At 39.1% G+C, this 17,309-nt stretch overlaps 1 protein-coding gene across 2 annotated transcripts in view; it reads left to right on the top strand.

Moving 5' to 3' along the window:
* Positions 1-17,309, top strand: part of grik5 (glutamate receptor, ionotropic, kainate 5) — a 91,723-nt gene that overhangs the window by 67,599 nt on the left and 6,815 nt on the right. Inside the window, exons 10-19 of one of the 2 annotated variants that reach the window (XM_072393934.1) lie at positions 489-593; positions 2,701-2,808; positions 4,674-4,877; positions 5,746-5,859; positions 6,424-6,533; positions 6,775-6,948; positions 9,270-9,435; positions 10,403-10,628; positions 14,073-14,201; positions 16,993-17,114. In XM_072393934.1, the coding sequence (XP_072250035.1) occupies positions 489-593; positions 2,701-2,808; positions 4,674-4,877; positions 5,746-5,859; positions 6,424-6,533; positions 6,775-6,948; positions 9,270-9,435; positions 10,403-10,628; positions 14,073-14,201; positions 16,993-17,114 (1,458 nt within the window). Of the gene's footprint in view, positions 1-488; positions 594-2,700; positions 2,809-4,673; positions 4,878-5,745; positions 5,860-6,423; positions 6,534-6,774; positions 6,949-9,269; positions 9,436-10,402; positions 10,629-14,072; positions 14,202-16,992; positions 17,160-17,309 lie in introns of both variants that reach the window. The other variant, XM_072393933.1, reaches the window with a different exon arrangement.

The raw sequence follows: 17,309 nt of genomic DNA, 5'->3' as shown, positions 1-17,309 counted from the left end.
ATCTGTCTTTGTTAGTCAACATCATGGTGTGCTCCATCTTCAGCACTCAGCCATTCATCACAGCTCCTGCAAACTGGGCCAGCATCTGGGTTTCGGAGTGGCCGAGTTAAGCTGTGAGGTGCAAGTCTGAGTCTTATTAGAGAGATGTTGACTCTCTCTGCTGCCCTGTCTGAGCCTCTCGATCAGTCAGTTTCTCCTAGTTGATCCAGAACTGATCATCCTTGTCGAATCCAGCTTTAGCCACTGTCTTTGTCTGTCTTGCTCTATTCTTTTTTCTTTAACCTTCTCTTTCTTCCTGATCACTAATGGTTAGATCTGTTTAATTCTGATTATGGGTAGTAAGAGAGATATTTGGTTCCATGCAGAGATCAGACTTTGTATCTCTGTCTCTTTTCTTTTTTTATACACCCCCCTCATTTTCTCATCTTTCCTCTCCTCTGCTTTTCCACTGTCATACTTCCTCACCTCCCTCCTCACCTGCCTGTCAGGTGGAGTACGACGGCCTAACTGGACGAGTGGAGTTCAACAGCAAAGGTCAGAGGACCAACTACACCCTGCGGATCCTGGAGAAACATAGAGGAGGCCACAAAGAGGTCAGGAGTCACCTGTTATCATGTAGCAGCCAGGTCACAATGCCCTTAGGCTTGGGTTAGCTACAGGTCACCCGAGTAATTTCACAAAGCCGAGGGAGGCTTTTAACGCTGAGGTCAGCCTCATCACCGACTCCCCTGTTGGTGGCCAGATCTGTGCTTGGTGAAGTTGATATGTGTTTCTCCTGACAGCTGTTTTGTATAACCTATCAGCAGATGTAAGTCATGCCTCAGATCCAAATATATGTAAACGTTTATTTTGCCTGAAGGCTATTGGAATACATTTGTAGGTTGTTTATGTCCTGTAATTTCTTTGCCTCCAACCACTCTTCTTTTCAGCTCCTGCCGGAAGTAGTCTTGATGTAATAACAAATGTTTCCATTTCACATCACTTAAGTTGACATTGACTCATTGAATTTGAAACCGCTCCTGTATGTGATACACAGTATAACACTTCTGTCTTTGAGAAGTTATTCTTAGCCTTGGTTTGGGATTCACTTGAAGCTTTGTTTTATCTGTATTGATTTTGGACTCTTTATCTGAACTCTGAGTTGGGTTCAGACTTTGAGAAAGATGAGCTTAAAGTGGCTCTGAATGCAATGTTGTTTCCTTGAACACCAGCATATAAATCAGTGATTTAAAATCCAATCCAACGTTGAGTTAAGTTTGAGTACATTCAAGCCTAAACACAATTTCTATGTTATCCCTTATTACTTTTCAATAGAAACTGTATCTTTCTGTGATCATATTGGCTGTTGCAGCTAGCCAACAGGCAAGGCCAGAGGTCTATTCCCACATTAAATTAAGTGGCATCAGGTTCTTGCTAAAAAAAAAATTGTTGGTTTTCTCTCTTTAACATAGTAAAGTTGTTACCTAACTTTGCCCTGAGATGATTTTGGTGTAAAATACACAGCAAAGTACCAATAAAACCTGAAGTTTGCTTACATTAGCTGCGATAAGCTACTGATTATACCAGACTAAATATCGATAACGGAATAAAATCACTGATTCACTCTCTCTGAATTCTTGGATCAGATCCTTCCAGATAGTCTTGCTGTTTAATTCTCTTGACCAAGGAAAATTTGTTATGGTTTGCTGAATAATTTGTGGAGCCAAAATGTGTAATGCAGTGTGGCCCAATTCAATAAGTATTAGAAAGAACAGCAGGGAAATATTTAGTATTTAAAAGCTCTGTTTAAGTGAAGCAATAAGTACTCACATAATTGCAGATGAAGTTCATTGACTGCAGTAAAGACTTTCTATTCACCTCTCTTTAGTATGTCTTCCAGAGCTCTGCTCCTGGCCATCTGTCTCCCATGCTAACACAAAATGCCACCTTCTCACTTAAAGCTCAACTCTAACTCAGTGGAGAGTTTCCTAGTAGTAATTAACATTTTAACTTCACCACCTCTTTGTACGGCAACATCTATACTGTAGGCAGGCAGTGGTGGTTCACAGATAAAAGACCACTCTTAAATGTCAGGGCAGGATAAAGAATGTCATGCAAAAGCTGTGATTGTATGTGTGGAGCCATTACCTCTCCTCTGACCTATCGAAAGATGTACAGTAATATCTTAAAGAAATGCCTCTGTGCACTGCTGATCCATTCTGCACGTTGGTTAGGTCATAATCACACACTTATGTACCTAAGGGACTTTACTGTCACCATAAAATGGAAATAAATGTACTGTTCTACAGTTTAAGAAAGGCGTGTGTAAAGGAAAGAGACGTGTCAATGAAAGTGCTGATCATGAATGCTTTTCAGTACCACCTTTGCCATCTTGTCCGTAGCTCTTTGCTCTGCAAGTAAATAGCAGGTTTGTGTTTTTATTATGATGCATAGTGCTACAAGTACAAAAATGGCTCCAGTGGGAACAATCATATCAATATGCATATGCTGTATGTAACAGCATGGATTCTAAAGCCAAAGTGAATATAAACCATGTAAAGGTTTTTGCATTATGAAATAGACCATCGGGATTGATGTACTCACTGATGTACTTGGGCATGTAGCCTACCACAACATAAAAACAGTTACAGTGAAGCTCAACAGTGCATTATTCATCCCACAAAAGTCATTGATTTTCTCTTGCTTTGCCTTCTCTGTTAGATCGGTATCTGGTACTCCAACAACACCTTGGCCATGAACTCCACCAGTCTGGATATTAATGTCTCTGAGACACTGGCAAACAAGACCCTCATTGTCACCACTATTCTGGTAAGGTCACACTTACCCTGTAAGTGTCCACACTGGCGACTGCAGACTTGTTTTAATGCTGCTACACAGGCTGTGTCATATCTCATGCTGTTTTAAAAAAAATCTGTTTCTAGTAATTTAGCTGTCGCTGTAACTGTCATCGAAACTGACAGTGCTGAGAATGATGTGTTACCAAAATTTTGGTCTTCTGATAATGTCCTTCTGTTCTTCAGTTTGTTCATATGTTATGAATGTAAAATCAATAGCACAAAACCTTTCATGCTACCGATTCATCATCTTCATGTCCTTCTTAGAAAGTAAAGTCTTCATTATAAGATATTACCATAGTTTACCTTTGAAAAAAATATAATAACGAGTCAATAAATAGTTAAATAATAGAAGAAACAAAACTATCAAAGTAGGAGTCCCATCTTTGAGCACCTTTGACAGTTTTTGCTAAGATATACACACATTTACTTTTGCTTCTGTTTTATTTATCTATATCTATAACAAAAAGATCACTGCTAAAAAGTATCAATAGAAGTTACATCCACGTGGTCCTATGTCCTTTTAAAAGAGGCTTTCTGCTTTTTTTTTTCTCAACTCTATGGTTAAGCCAATTAATTAAGTCTTAAACTTATACAGTCCTGATAAAGCAGTAAAAATTCCAGAAAGGCATTGTATCTTTTCCTTAAATTATAGATAATCTTTTGATAAGCATATGGATGTTCTGAGATTTAGTTTCTGTATGAAATGAAGAAGACAGCAATTAGATTAAGTTTAAACTATATTTTACATATTATTTGTGTGCATTTTAAGCTTTTCATGTCATTTCATATGGCTTTGTTACCATTGCCATTAGGTTTTTATCAAGACTCTCTGGGCCATCAGGCTCTTGGCCATGGCTGTATTAGTAGAGCACTTGTCTCTCATCCACAAGATTAGCGTTTCCATCCCTGGTGAGGGCCTCGCTGGGTAACAAATTGGCATTTTTCATGTGAAGTCTGATATAGTTAATTCCCCTTTCACACCACTTCTGAGATGAATCAGGGAACCTTGGTGAGAGCACAGCATGTCATCTCTTGGTGCCCAGGTTTATCTGCATCGATTTGCCTCAATGACCAAACTGTGGTTTCTGAATCTGTCTGTTTTTCTCACTCTCACCTCCATCTACAGCCTCCACTATCAATCTATGACTCTTAAAGCAAGAAGTATCAGACTTATATAACTGAAGGAGACTCTCGAGGGACGGATAAAAATGTTCTACAGCATATTGGAACCCTGGCTAAAGGCAGTAGTATTGGTCAAGCGCCTGAAAAAAAAGTATACTTAAATTCCTTTAGTGCAGTTGTGTGCTGTCATTTCTTAGACCCTAACAATTATATCTTTAAAAAATCCCTCCCACCTGTTTACAGGCTTTTCAGGCAAAGCTTAGTTGATTTTAATGTATGAAAAAGTTGGAATTCCCCTTTAAGTATATTACATTAACTTTGAAGAGATATGTGTGAAAGAGGACTTGCTGGTAGGTTAGATGTCCTACAGGAATATTATGTGAGTTTATATAAACCATCTGTGACTGTAAATAGTTAGCACAGCACAAAGACTGCACTTTCCATGCACTGATTTTGTTACTGAGGAAGCTTAGAGGTATTGTATGTGGATAAGGTAGTTTGCTTTCCAGTTTCATTTTGGTTCAGCTGTTTTGTTGAGCTAACTTTCATCACCTGCTTTTAACTTGGGATAAACAGATATTAGACCAGAAGCATAGTCCCCCAAAGTTACACATGATTAATTTAATCTAGTTAATAATCCCTGCTATATCTGGATATTTTAATGTATTTGATATTTGGGATTGAGCCTCCTCATCTGTTCCATCATCTGTACAGGAGAACCCATATGTGATGCGTAAAGACAATTACCAAGATTTCCAGGGCAATGACCAGTATGAGGGCTTTTGCGTTGACATGCTGAGAGAGCTGGCAGACATCTTGAAGTTCTCCTTCAAGATCAAGCTGGTGGATGACGGACTGTATGGGGCTCCAGAGCCCAATGGCTCTTGGACTGGCATGGTTGGAGAACTAATCAACAGGGTGAGTACTCTCCAGAACACACAGAAATCTGCACAAATGTTCTTGGTCGTGTCTTAACAAACAGAAACCTACAACAAACACACAACTATGTATGCACACTCCCACCCACGCACACACACTTGCGTTGTAGCCCCAAACCATAACTTTGCTGTGACTTCCCATATCTCAAATTGCCCTCGAAGGAGAATACGGCTTTTATATAGGACAAAATCTGACTTGATAATTCCTTAAAAAAGAGTGGTAGAGTTGCCTAAAACTGCCTGTACCGTCTTTCCTCACAGTAACCACCCACTATCCAACTTTTCCTCTTCCTGTCCAGGCCTTGGTGTGCCAGATACGCTGGTTGAAGCAGGCTAATGAGAGTCCCTCTCTGTTAATTACCATACAATATACTTCAATTACCAGGCTGTGGTCCCTGTGTGGGGCCTTCCACACTGGTGCTCCCCCAATTCGCCATGCTTCCTCTCCCCCTATGCCCTCCCCAATGCCTGATCACTCAGCTCTAATTAGTGGCCCATGTTCATCAATTAGGTTTTAATGGAGGAGGTAGAGAGGAAGCAGAATGATCTGCAGGTTTTGTACAGGTGAAAAGACCAGCCACCCAGAGCTTACTTTCAATTAGTCTCATTTGAATGGTGGATGAATATTATAAGAGTGTGTAAGAGTGCACTTCCGTATGTCACGCACAGTCAAACTATTATTGTTTTTTCCTGGGAATCAGCATTTTACACAGTGTGCAGCATCACTTGTCTTTCTATTTTTGAACCTCAACACTTGTCCGTTTCTCCCTGACTCTCCTTCACTACTTCTATCTCTCCTTCGCCCCCGCTGCTATCTACCCACCTATCTATCTCTGTCAATCCTCCAGAAAGCAGACCTGGCTGTGGCGGGCTTCACCATCACATCAGAGAGAGAGAAAGTTATTGACTTCTCTAAGCCGTTCATGAACCTGGGGATCAGTATCTTGTACAGAGTTCAACTGGTGAGGGTGTTATCTCAGGCTGTAGGGCACCCGCTGGGTGACACTCACCTCAGATCTTGTACTGGATTTAACACCTTCTGTTTGCACTGTTTCTAAACTAACCATTTTAATACAGAAGACAACAGCTTACTCTTGTTTAGAAGATACAGAGCACATTTTGCACAAGAGTTGACTTCTTATTTGAAGCAAATGATTATATTTGTGTAGCGTGCTGCATTGTGTATCCACTGAAGTTTATAGTTCTAATTTATTTTGCTCAGTAAGTCAGAGCTCTGTAACTGGGTAACAGTGGCAGCTTTACATTGCTAATGAGGTTTTGAGTCTATGCCAAGAACACTCTGGCAGTAGCCATTGTGAAACAGGGCATTTATGGATTGTAGCATTAGAGTATCAAAGCACTGCAGACATCGAATCAAAGTGCAGGGAAAGACACTGCCCTCCTGTGGTGTAAAGTGATGCCTTCTTTTATAACACACTGTAACATTTGTCCGTCAGTCTCTCTGAATTTTTTGCTATCTTTTTGCTTCTACTTCTTTCTCTTTTCTCTTTTTCTTTTTGCACCAGGGTCGGAAGCCGGGTTACTTCTCCTTTCTCGATCCCTTCTCTCCGGCTGTCTGGCTCTTCATGTTACTCGCCTACCTGGCAGTCAGCTGTGTGCTCTTCCTGGCAGCAAGGTCATTACATTATATCACACACTGCTGATTATTTTCAGCTCACATCTGAGCTCTATCACCATTTATCTTGTTGAACACGAGTCACCTGTCTTATATTAACATATTTTACCCTATACACCCTTCCTCAGGCAGTATGACATGGGCTGTTTGAATGATTGGCTTGAATAATATGACAGAGGTACATTACTATATTACAGGCTGTCCTGCAGGTTGCTTTATTGTACCTGTGTTTTCCCACCAGGTTAAGCCCTTATGAGTGGTACAATCCTCATCCATGTCTGCGAGAGCGCAGAGACATGTTGGAGAACCAGTACACCCTTGGAAACAGCTTGTGGTTCCCTGTTGGAGGCTTCATGCAGCAGGGATCAGAGATAATGCCCAGGGCCTTGTCGACCAGATGTGTCAGTGGTGTGTGGTAAGTTACACAGCAGCAAAGTTATGTTGTGGAAACCCTCTTCCACTCAGAAACGAGTTTTGCATCCATTGTCTCTTCATTTGGATGTTTGACCTTCACTTTGTAGAAAGACGTGTGTGCTTAGAGGGACACATTCATCTGCCGAAGGGGAAGTTTTCTCTCTGCACATCTGAAAAATGAGTTTAAGGCGTGCAGAGTTTGTGGTACGCTGGCGTCTGAAAGCTAATGAGGCGGTAGGAGTCAGTGTGCTTTTGAAAAATCGGAATACTTTATTGATTCTAAGAGCTTGAATAGAAACTAACTGGATTTCTTTTTTGGTTCTTTAATCTCTTATAAAAGATGATTCCTCTTTTCAAAATGACTGAAAACGAGTAGCAGGTATATGACCCTCTGAGGAGTCACTGAGATCCACAAGCATGCCATTCATCTACACATACATCATGTGGGTTGTTGGGCTCAATGAATTGGTATTTTTGAGATAATTAGACATAATATTTTCTCCAAACAAAACAGGTTTAAACATAAGCAATGCTGTACAGTTTTGTATTCACAGTCCTATGCAGCAAGGAGAGCGGTGAGGTTTTATATAGAGGAGACTAAATAACCACTGCCCAAGTGCACGGCTCAACACAAGACCCCCACCTCTTCAGTTTAAGACTCAGTCAACATAAAGCCGTTTTCACTCATAAAAAGTGTCTGGAGTATCAGCAGTGTGAGACACAACTACAAATACTTTGGTGTGGTGCCCGGGTGAACCACACAAGCAGCAGAACATGATGTAAAATGTATGCAGGCAAAACAGCAGTGTTTTGTTTACAGCACATCTAGAACAGTCAGTGAGGCCTTCTACCTATCTATCATGGAGACTAGTTTTTATCAAACTACTACATGCATTCAGACGCATCTGCAAGATGGGCACGTAAGTGGAAAGAAATATACATGCAGGCAGAAAAGAACATGCAGGCAGCAACTGCAATCAACGCTGAGTGGATTCACACAAGGTCACCAGGGAACTGACAAAGGTAAACTCTGCAACGAATCAGGAGCGAGACATTTGCAACCCCTATGGAACATTTTAAGGCTGCAGTGCATGCGTAATAACAGATTATGTTAAACTTACAACTATCTTTTAACAGGGACACCTGTATGCCACATACAATACCAATTTACACTTGGATTCATGCAATCTTGAGATCTCACATGATGCATGTGATGCATTGTAATGCATGTGCCTTTAAAAACCCTTTTGGAGGCTAATTACCCCTCAAGAGGCTAAATAGTTAGAAATGAAGAGGGTTCAAGCGTCTTCAAGAACAAAGCTTGCTGGGTTACCGTGACCTGGATGGCTGAGAATCTACAAGACATATTCTATGTTTTTGTCAAACAAAGTACTTTTTGAAGTGGATTGTTTTTTGTCTCTTACAACATCTCTGTAGGCGATCTTTAAACTTTCAAACTGTCACACATGATTTAAACGATGCTGTATGATGTTCTAATACAACTGACATGTTGCCATAATAAAAACAATTGTATTTGTAAGACAGCGAGGTCTTCAGAGGGCTGTTTAGAAGCACAACGCTGAAAAATGTGAATGGAGAGATGTTAGAATTAAAACCGTGATACATTAGTTATGAAGTAATGCACATAAATTCATTGACAGCAATTAATATTAGAGGGCAGTGCGAGTAAAGATTAGGTCAGTTCCTTTCATGTACCTAATTTAAAGCCCATCCACTAACTACAACTGCTCTTTTTTAAAACAATTTCCGTAACATCCCCTAACTTTTTAAGGCAGTTTTCTACATCTGAGCTCCAACATTTTATACAAACAATGAACAAATGTTAGACTCACAAAAATACTAGTTAACCGAGCAACTCTGAAAGACACATGTACTGAGAAAGATATTATATTTTCTTCAAGTGCAAAGGAGATAAAAGAGGACAAGAACAGCAACTAACAGAGTTGAGGGAGATAGGGAAATTAATAAGTCTGAGTACATGATGTTCTTCTTGAATTAAGTTTGTCGACATGGAAGGATATTAAAAGAGTCTTCAAGGTTATGGGTGCAGAGTGTCTGAGATATTGCTGGACTGAGGTTTCCTGCACTTGTCAGCAGTGATTTATGGCAGTAATGGATTTTGATATGATATTCAATGAAAGAAAATTCCTTAATGTGATTGGTGTTTCCTTGGCTAAACCAGCTCAAGACAAAGATGTATATGTGTTTTGTTTTTAGTTGATGGATTATGTAAACAAAGACTGACTGTCCCAACAGCACCTGATCTATCCCCTGTGTCTCCCTCTTGTTGTCGCCTCATAGGTGGGCATTCACTCTTATAATCATCTCCTCCTACACGGCCAACCTGGCGGCCTTCTTGACCGTTCAGAGGATGGAGGTTCCCATTGAGTCTCCAGACGATTTGGCCGACCAGACCAACATTGAGTATGGCACTATTCATGGAGGGAGCACCATGACTTTCTTCATGGTACGGCCCATTACAGCACCTCGTATTTAGATTTAGATTTGGGATTTTTCTCATGTTCACATCTGTGGCGTCATGTTTCATTGTTCTTGTGTTGTCATCTGGATTTAAAGATTTCTTGTGTTGGTTTTACTGCACTTTGTAAAGTTTTTGTTTGTGTGCACATGTCTTCCTGACTGTAAATGGACTGAATGTTTGTCCTTTTATTTGCCAGCATGTCTCTGGTCGTCTTTACGGCTGGTTGTGTTAAGTGGCTGACTGCCGGTGTTTGCTTTGTGAGATCGCTTCTGGCATCTGAGCCGACATCTGTGTTTGTCATAGTGTGTTTTGTCTGTGTGTGTAGGTGTGTTTGCCTGTGGGAGTGTGTGTAGGTGAGTGTAAAAAAGTATATTTGTTTATTCGTGTGCAATGGCTACATGCCAGTTTGTGTTTGTTTTTCATTCTCTAATGTTTGTTCGTATTGAGGATATAAGAAAAAGTGGTCTGTGTTTGTCTACATAAGCCGATTTTATTGCTACCGTACATTACCCCACTCAGTGCCTAATCCACAAACATACAAACAGATGCCAGCCTCTCTACTCTTTTTCTTCCACTAACATTTAAATATACAATATGTAACCGAACACCATCCTGCTTTGGAGTGTGCCATAATTTGTTTAGTGTTGATTTATCTTCATGTGAATTGCATTGTCTATGCTTTGACTAAATAATCCATTGCTTGGTTCAACCTGCGCTTTTCCCCCCAAATTATTGCTATAGATAGTTTACATTTTTACATTTTCTGTTCAACACAAACTTCCCTGCCTGTCTGGGATATCTGGGATTCTTTGCTTTATGTATTTCCTCTCTTTTTTCATTCTCATTTAGAAACTTAGAAAAAGCTGTTATATTCATTTTGGGGACCTTGTACAAACAGTGACTTCTGGTCACAGCTGAATTCCCACTGTCACGTTCCCATTTTCTTTTGCAGAACTCACGGTACCAGACATACCAGCGGATGTGGAACTATATGTACTCCAAGCAGCCCAGTGTATTTGTAAAAAGCACAGAGGAGGGCATCGCCCGTGTCGTCAACTCCAAGTATGCCTTCCTGATGGAGAGCACTATGAACGAGTACCATCGCGGGCTCAATTGTAATCTCACACAGATAGGAGGTCTGCTGGACACCAAAGGTTACGGCATCGGCATGCCACTGGGTAATCATGCTGAAATATCACTTTTTACACAAACAAACAAAAAATCATGACAAAGTTCTTGTAGAAACTGTTAATAGAATAAGTATTTACGCTCATTTACAGCTGTGTTATTTCTTTATTTATTTTTCATTTAATGAAGCAGATTTCCATGCTTTAAAGGGGACAAAAAAATATGTCTCTGAATTTGTTGCCAAAAACTTGGTTTCAAAACATGTCATTTGGTGAGCAGTTAGGATATGATTTCTGTGTCACACTCCCAGGTCAGAGTCGAAATATCTAGTTTCCTGACATTGAACTTCACCCAACTTCACCTTGAAATTATGCTGCATTCACTGTACCTCAGAAGTGGGAGCTGAAAACTCCTCTGATCTCTGAAATTAATAGCGAGACGTGCAAAGAACTAAAATAGTAGACAGAAAAATTCAGGAATAAAAGTATGCACTTGAAAATTAATGCATGATGAATAATTAAATTGATTAAACAAATTAAAATGAACATGGGTAATAATATAAAGCTAAGTAAATTACATCAGAATAATTGAGTAAGTTTCATATTTTATAAATATATATTTCAAGGTTTTTAAGTTCAACATAATAACTGCAACAATAATTTAATCATTACTATGTTTACTATGTTAGTCACATGATTTTTATAATTACATCTTTGCTTTCCAAATAAGGAAAGGGCAAAACAATCATAAAAAACAACAAAATACAAGAAATCTAAAAAAACAAACAAACACAGTTTAAAACATGATAATGAATTAAGGAGTTTGTAAGGAAGCCTCTGAAAAGATTTTCAAATGACACATATATATGCATATATATATGTATATCTATATCTATCTATCTATCTATCTATCTATCTATCTATCTATCTATCTATCTATCTATCTATCTATCTATCTATCTATCTATCTATCTATCTATCTATCTATCTATCTATCTATCTATCTATCTATCTATCTATCTATCTATCTATCTATCTATCTATATATAGATATATATATCTATATATAGATATGGATATGCATATACATATGTGTGTGTGTGTGTGTATGTATCATTTGACACTGAGTGGTTCCTTTTAATGGTCACAACTACAGTTTTTGATTAGATCTCCAGTTTATCAATATAGAATTGATTTATTTGTAAAGTTAATAACAGACAACCTCAAAGCCAGAAACATGCACTGTTGCAGCATTTTTCAGCAGTTTCATTACAGCATTTTAATGAAAGGAGTAAAGTTTCTTTGAATTCCTCTAGAAGTACATTTTAAAAGTTGAGACTTCTACTTCTAGAGGAATTCAAAGAAACTTTACTCCTTTCATTAAAATGCTGTGATGAAACTGCTGCAAAATGCTGCAACAGTGCATTTAAGTCTCGAATTTTAAAATGTAAAGAAAGCACTGACAGAACAATATCAGTCTTGCTAAAGTTTTAGATTAATTCTAAAGATGTCGTTTAGATATAATAAAAGCAGTGGTTCTAATATCATGATCATGACTCTTCCTCCCATCACAGGATGCATGTATTCTGTGCATTTGAGCGATAAACATCATCAGGGAGTTATTTTATTAATCAGAATCGTTCATTTGAATTCATTATCAGCACCACAAAAAGCTTATGTAAGCTCACATAGTGAAATGTTTTTTCCTGTTGCATTAGTAAAGGATTTCCTGTTGTAGTAAAAGAGGGGTAATTGATTTATTAATTAACATGAATGTTTAGATAATAATAGACTTATTGTCTGTTCTGCTGTGAGGTGGTAACAGTAATTTAGTTTAAAAGGAATTCCACAGTTAAACTTTTCTGTAATATGTTACCTCAAAGTCCACTTTCCTCTGAGAAGTTGGACTTTTCTCATCTTGAAATAGCCTTGAACATAATCATTATTCTGGGAACTAGTTACAGTTGAGAGTAAATTAGGTCACCAGTAGCCCCAGTGAACTATTTGAGAAAGGAATGGGTACTAAGTCTGCTGAACTGGTGAACAGCTAAAGCCAAATTTTTGGCAGAAGAAGTGACACAGTGCTACTGAGCATTTCCAACAGAGGGCAGAGTGAGAGTGACAGGGAGCTATCTCAGATCTAAAACTGTAAACTTTATCAACAAAAGGAACAAAAAGGATTAAAAGTCATTGATGGTAGGAGAAGCAGGAACACCGGCACAAGATCAATTATGCTAAGCAGACATGTGTACTTGTAGCTGATTTGTGAGATTAGATCTGAAAAAAGGGTTGTGTCGATTTATTTTTTATCCGTGGGATTATTAAGTATTTGAACTTGCAGTTAATTGCTTTTCCACACACGCTCAGCTCTTGTAAAGATCCTTTTATTGTTTTGCACATACAGGAGATGTCAGTGAATCAGATATCTCTTTTATTGAAGAGGTCAGCAATAGCTTGACCTTCTGTTATGGGTCTGCGGAGGTATGGAGAGATGAAGCAGGAACAGAGATAAAGGAGAGACGGTTTACACGGATGTTTCAGTTTAAACAAACACGTTATTGAAATATTTTTGGAAATACATTAAATTGGGTTATTGGAAGTTAAATTATACCTTTGAAGTCACTCTACATATGAAGCAAACAAACAGGATATTTTGGAATAAAGATCAAGCTTTAAGTTGTCTAATAAAAGATAAATAAAACATGCTTTTACAGTTAGTTATATTCTTTGGTGACTTTCTGAAGACGCCAAACCTTCAGGAAACGTTTAAGTTAAGGTCACTAACAAAAAGCGGTTTGCATTTTGTTTAAACTTATTATTGCTTTGGAATGAGCTAAACCAGCTGACTTCAGTTTCAAAAACAAGCTGAATGTTTCAAACAGTATTCCTACTGGACTGGATAGTGTAGTGGTCTCCCACAAGGGGAGGGTTCAAATCCCTTGCATGATAGGTACTACCTCCAGTAGGGGTCCTTAGGCAAGACCCCCTTACCCTATCTGTAAGTTGCTTTGGACAAACGTGTCTGCAAAATGCATGACCATAAACATATTACTACGTGAAGCAACAGTCGACATTTTTCAGAGTTTTTCTGTTTCTTGGAGAGATCTTCTTTATCTTCGTGGCTAGATATCACTGTGACACCTAATAAAAAATATTTTATATCTCTGATCAAGTAAATCTTCAGATGCTTTCAGTCTGCTCTTGTGTATCTAGATCATAACATACTTTCTATCTCTATTTGAGCAGCAGCTGTACCACTGTCTCTGTCTCCGGTTGTATCTTGCTGTTTATCTCACTAATCCTCTCTTTCTCCTCACTACAAGATCACTTGTATCCACTTCAAAGCTGCAATAGCAATTCTTTCTCTCTTGCTCTGCAGTCTGCTCTTTTACACTCCCTCATCTCATGTTTTTCCCCTCTTCTAAAATAGCCTTTCTTTTTAGCTGCACCTTGTCCAACACTGGCACTTATCTTCCTTTTGGTGTCATCCGCCAGGATCTCCGTTCAGAGATGAGATCACACTGGCCATCCTCCAGCTGCAGGAGAATAACAGGCTGGAGATACTGAAGAGGAGGTGGTGGGAGGGGGGCCAATGTCCCCGAGAGGAGGACCACCGTGCCAAGGGTGAGTTGACCGCAGCTGCCTGTCTCTTCTCCCTCCTCCTCTCCAATGTCCCCAGTAATAGTCTCCCCTCTCTCTGCTACAGTGCAGCTAATGGCTAATGCCTAACCTAATGTCCCTGTGAAGGGTGCTTAGCACAGTCTGCTTTCCCAAATGTATTCTGTTTGTCTCAGGTGGTGTGTAATGTGAATTTTATAGGAGAGAGTTTGTGCTTGTGCATGTGTGTGTTCAAAGTCTGTATGAACGACAAAGACAATCAAAATGTTGCTGCGTTTATGTTGTTGAGTGGATTTCTTTTAGAAATGGCTTTTGATACAAAAAGCTGTGCAGACAGAATTCAATATTCAAGATATTCACTATATTGTAGTTTCACTCTAGCAAGTTTGTACCCCATGCTAATTAAAAGATACTTGATGCATGATGCATATCCTGAAAAAGAATGGTAAGATGTAAAGCTGCAGGGGGAGAGAAATCTAGATTTTCAGTGCCAACTGTGGGTCAAGCTCCAAAGATAAAGTCTGATCCTACACATTACTTAATACAGCATGACAGTATTTTTGTCAGCCCAATTCCTTTCCCCTCCTGCAGGTTGTCTATTATGATGTGGTGAAATTATGAAAGCAAAGTGAGAGATTATGAAAGTTATATCACATGTTAATTAAAGGAGAAATTGGATACTTGTTTTTGTCAGAACAGACTTGAGATACCACTCTCATCAGACTATCGGTAGACAGCACAACAGAGCCCTGTTAGCTTGAGCTCTTAGAAACAGACATTAGATTGTCTGGATCTTTACCTCTATTTCTTTGTCTTCCAGATTGTATGTTCTGTGCTGTAATTACAACAAAGAAAATGACCTCACTTGTCTCCTGCGCTATTATTGTACCTTCATACAAGCACACAAGAAAACAATGGCGTCTGTGTGATGTAAATGTCATCAATTAGGGTGTATGTGAGGCTCATCATCTATATAGGACATCCATGTATTTGCCTCTTTTCATGACCATGTCTACTTTGTTAATTTCACATAAATATCATAAGGCTTCAATTCGGCTCAATACCATTCAAAATGACCATCTAAAATTAAGATTTGTATTAATTAATTTCTACTTTAAATACAAAATGAATAACAACAAACAGCTACAAAAGAAACAAACCAATATCCCTGTATTCTACATTTAAGGACCATGGACAGTTTACAAGAGTGAGGCAGTTATTAAATAATTGAAGCCCAATGTGCTGTAATAGAGATAGTCGGCTATCCCCACGTACACCTATTCCACCCCTTAATTTCGGTAAAAAGTTGCTATTTTGGAAAATGTAGACATGTGAATTTAAATCTGCCTGAGTTTGAGACCCCTTTATGAGCCTTCTTGCTCTTTTGGTGCATTATGGACCATTAGAACCAAGAAAACCACAGGTGAAAACACAGAAAAGGAAACAAATGAAATTAGCAAAAAGGGAGCACAGAGCATGAAATACTACATTAGTTGGGTTTCCATTGCCATTTTAAGTCACATCTAGAAGATGTAAATAAGAAAAGGTCACTGGAAATGGTATGAAAATAAAGGAAAAAACTCCGGAACAAAAAGGTTTCATCCCTTTAGGTTATTTCTGTCATGTTAGGAGGAATGGAAACAACTTTGCGAATCATGTCTGATCTCATGAAGGTTAAAATGATGAGATTGACCAGCGGTTTCTGCTCTGAGCCAGAAAACATTACACTCACTTGACTGACGGGTGTCTTTCTAGATATGGATGAAATGTTCAAGATATTCCCAGAGATAAAAGTAATTTCTGAAAAAAAGCTGTCGTCATTTTCCTTTTGTGGATGTCCACCACAGTTATCATTTCTTTCTCCTTTGTTTAGGACAACTGCTTCCACTTATCCTATCCAATCCAATCCATTTTATTTATAAAGCACAGTTTAAATGAACACAAAGGTTCCCAAAGTGCTGTACAATAAAATAAACACAATAAAACATAATAAATAAATGAATTGACTGTCCACCCCAGATAAAATATCTGTGCACATAAAACCAACAACCTACGTAGTGTTAAAAGCCAAAGAAAATAAAAAAAAATATATATATATATATTTGAATTAGACAGTGAGGAGGCCTGTCTAATGTGCAGCGGCAGTTCATTCCATAATTTTGAAGCTGCAACGGAAAATGCTCGGTCCCCTCTGAACTTCAGCTTCGTTTTGGGAACCCTCAGGAGCAGCTGGTCAGCTGACCTGAGAGATCGGCTGGATGTGTAGGGGTGCAGAAGTTCAGAGAGGTACGATGGGGCAAGACCTTTTAGAGATTTAAAAGCAAATAAAATAATTTTAAAATAAATTCCAAAATGCACGGGTAGCCAGTGGAGTGAAGCTAAAATTGATGAAATGTGTTCAAACTTCCTTGTGCCAGACTTGCAGCTGCATTTTGTACCAGTTGAAGACGTGCGATGGAGGACCCACTGACCCCCATATAGAGTGCATTATCGTAATCCAGCCGAGTGGTCACAAAGGCATGGATTACTGTTTCAAAGTGTTGTTTGAATTATAAGTTAATTATAACCTCTAGCAACCTAGACCACAATGCCACCTTCTGGTGACATGAATCAACCATGTTTATTCACTTCAAACCAGTCTATGGAAATGTGTCTAATGTTTCTTCTTTTTGTGACTTTTCAGAAAATTTGCTTTCGCCAGTGAATGGAAATCCAGCTATTGAGACAAAACTGTTGCCACTGTTGATGTGTTTGTGTCATCATGTGCAAACATTTGTTTCCTGTGGCTCAATCTCAGGTCTGGGCATGGAGAACATTGGGGGCATCTTCGTGGTGCTGATCTGTGGCCTCATCATCGCTGTGTTTGTGGCCATTATGGAGTTTGTGTGGTCGACACGGCGCTCGGCAGAGACTGATGAGGTATGCCCCCATACCTGCCCTCGCCGACCCCACAGACACACCCCAGTAGGTTCCCATGGCATCCCGCCAACCCTTTTGATTAGTTGTTTTGTGTGTGTTTTTGCGTGTGGAAGTGGGCAAATTTCTATTTCGGTTTCTGCCGCCATTTGTACATGTTTGTGTGTGCTCTAACATCTGAGGTCTTGCGTGCTCTTT

Source organism: Leuresthes tenuis, unplaced genomic scaffold, assembly GCF_036924035.1.
Source record: "Leuresthes tenuis unplaced genomic scaffold, fLeuTen1.0.hap1 SCAF_10, whole genome shotgun sequence".
Lineage (NCBI taxonomy): Eukaryota > Metazoa > Chordata > Actinopteri > Atheriniformes > Atherinopsidae > Leuresthes > Leuresthes tenuis.
This window is presented reverse-complemented; position numbering and strand designations above follow the sequence as displayed.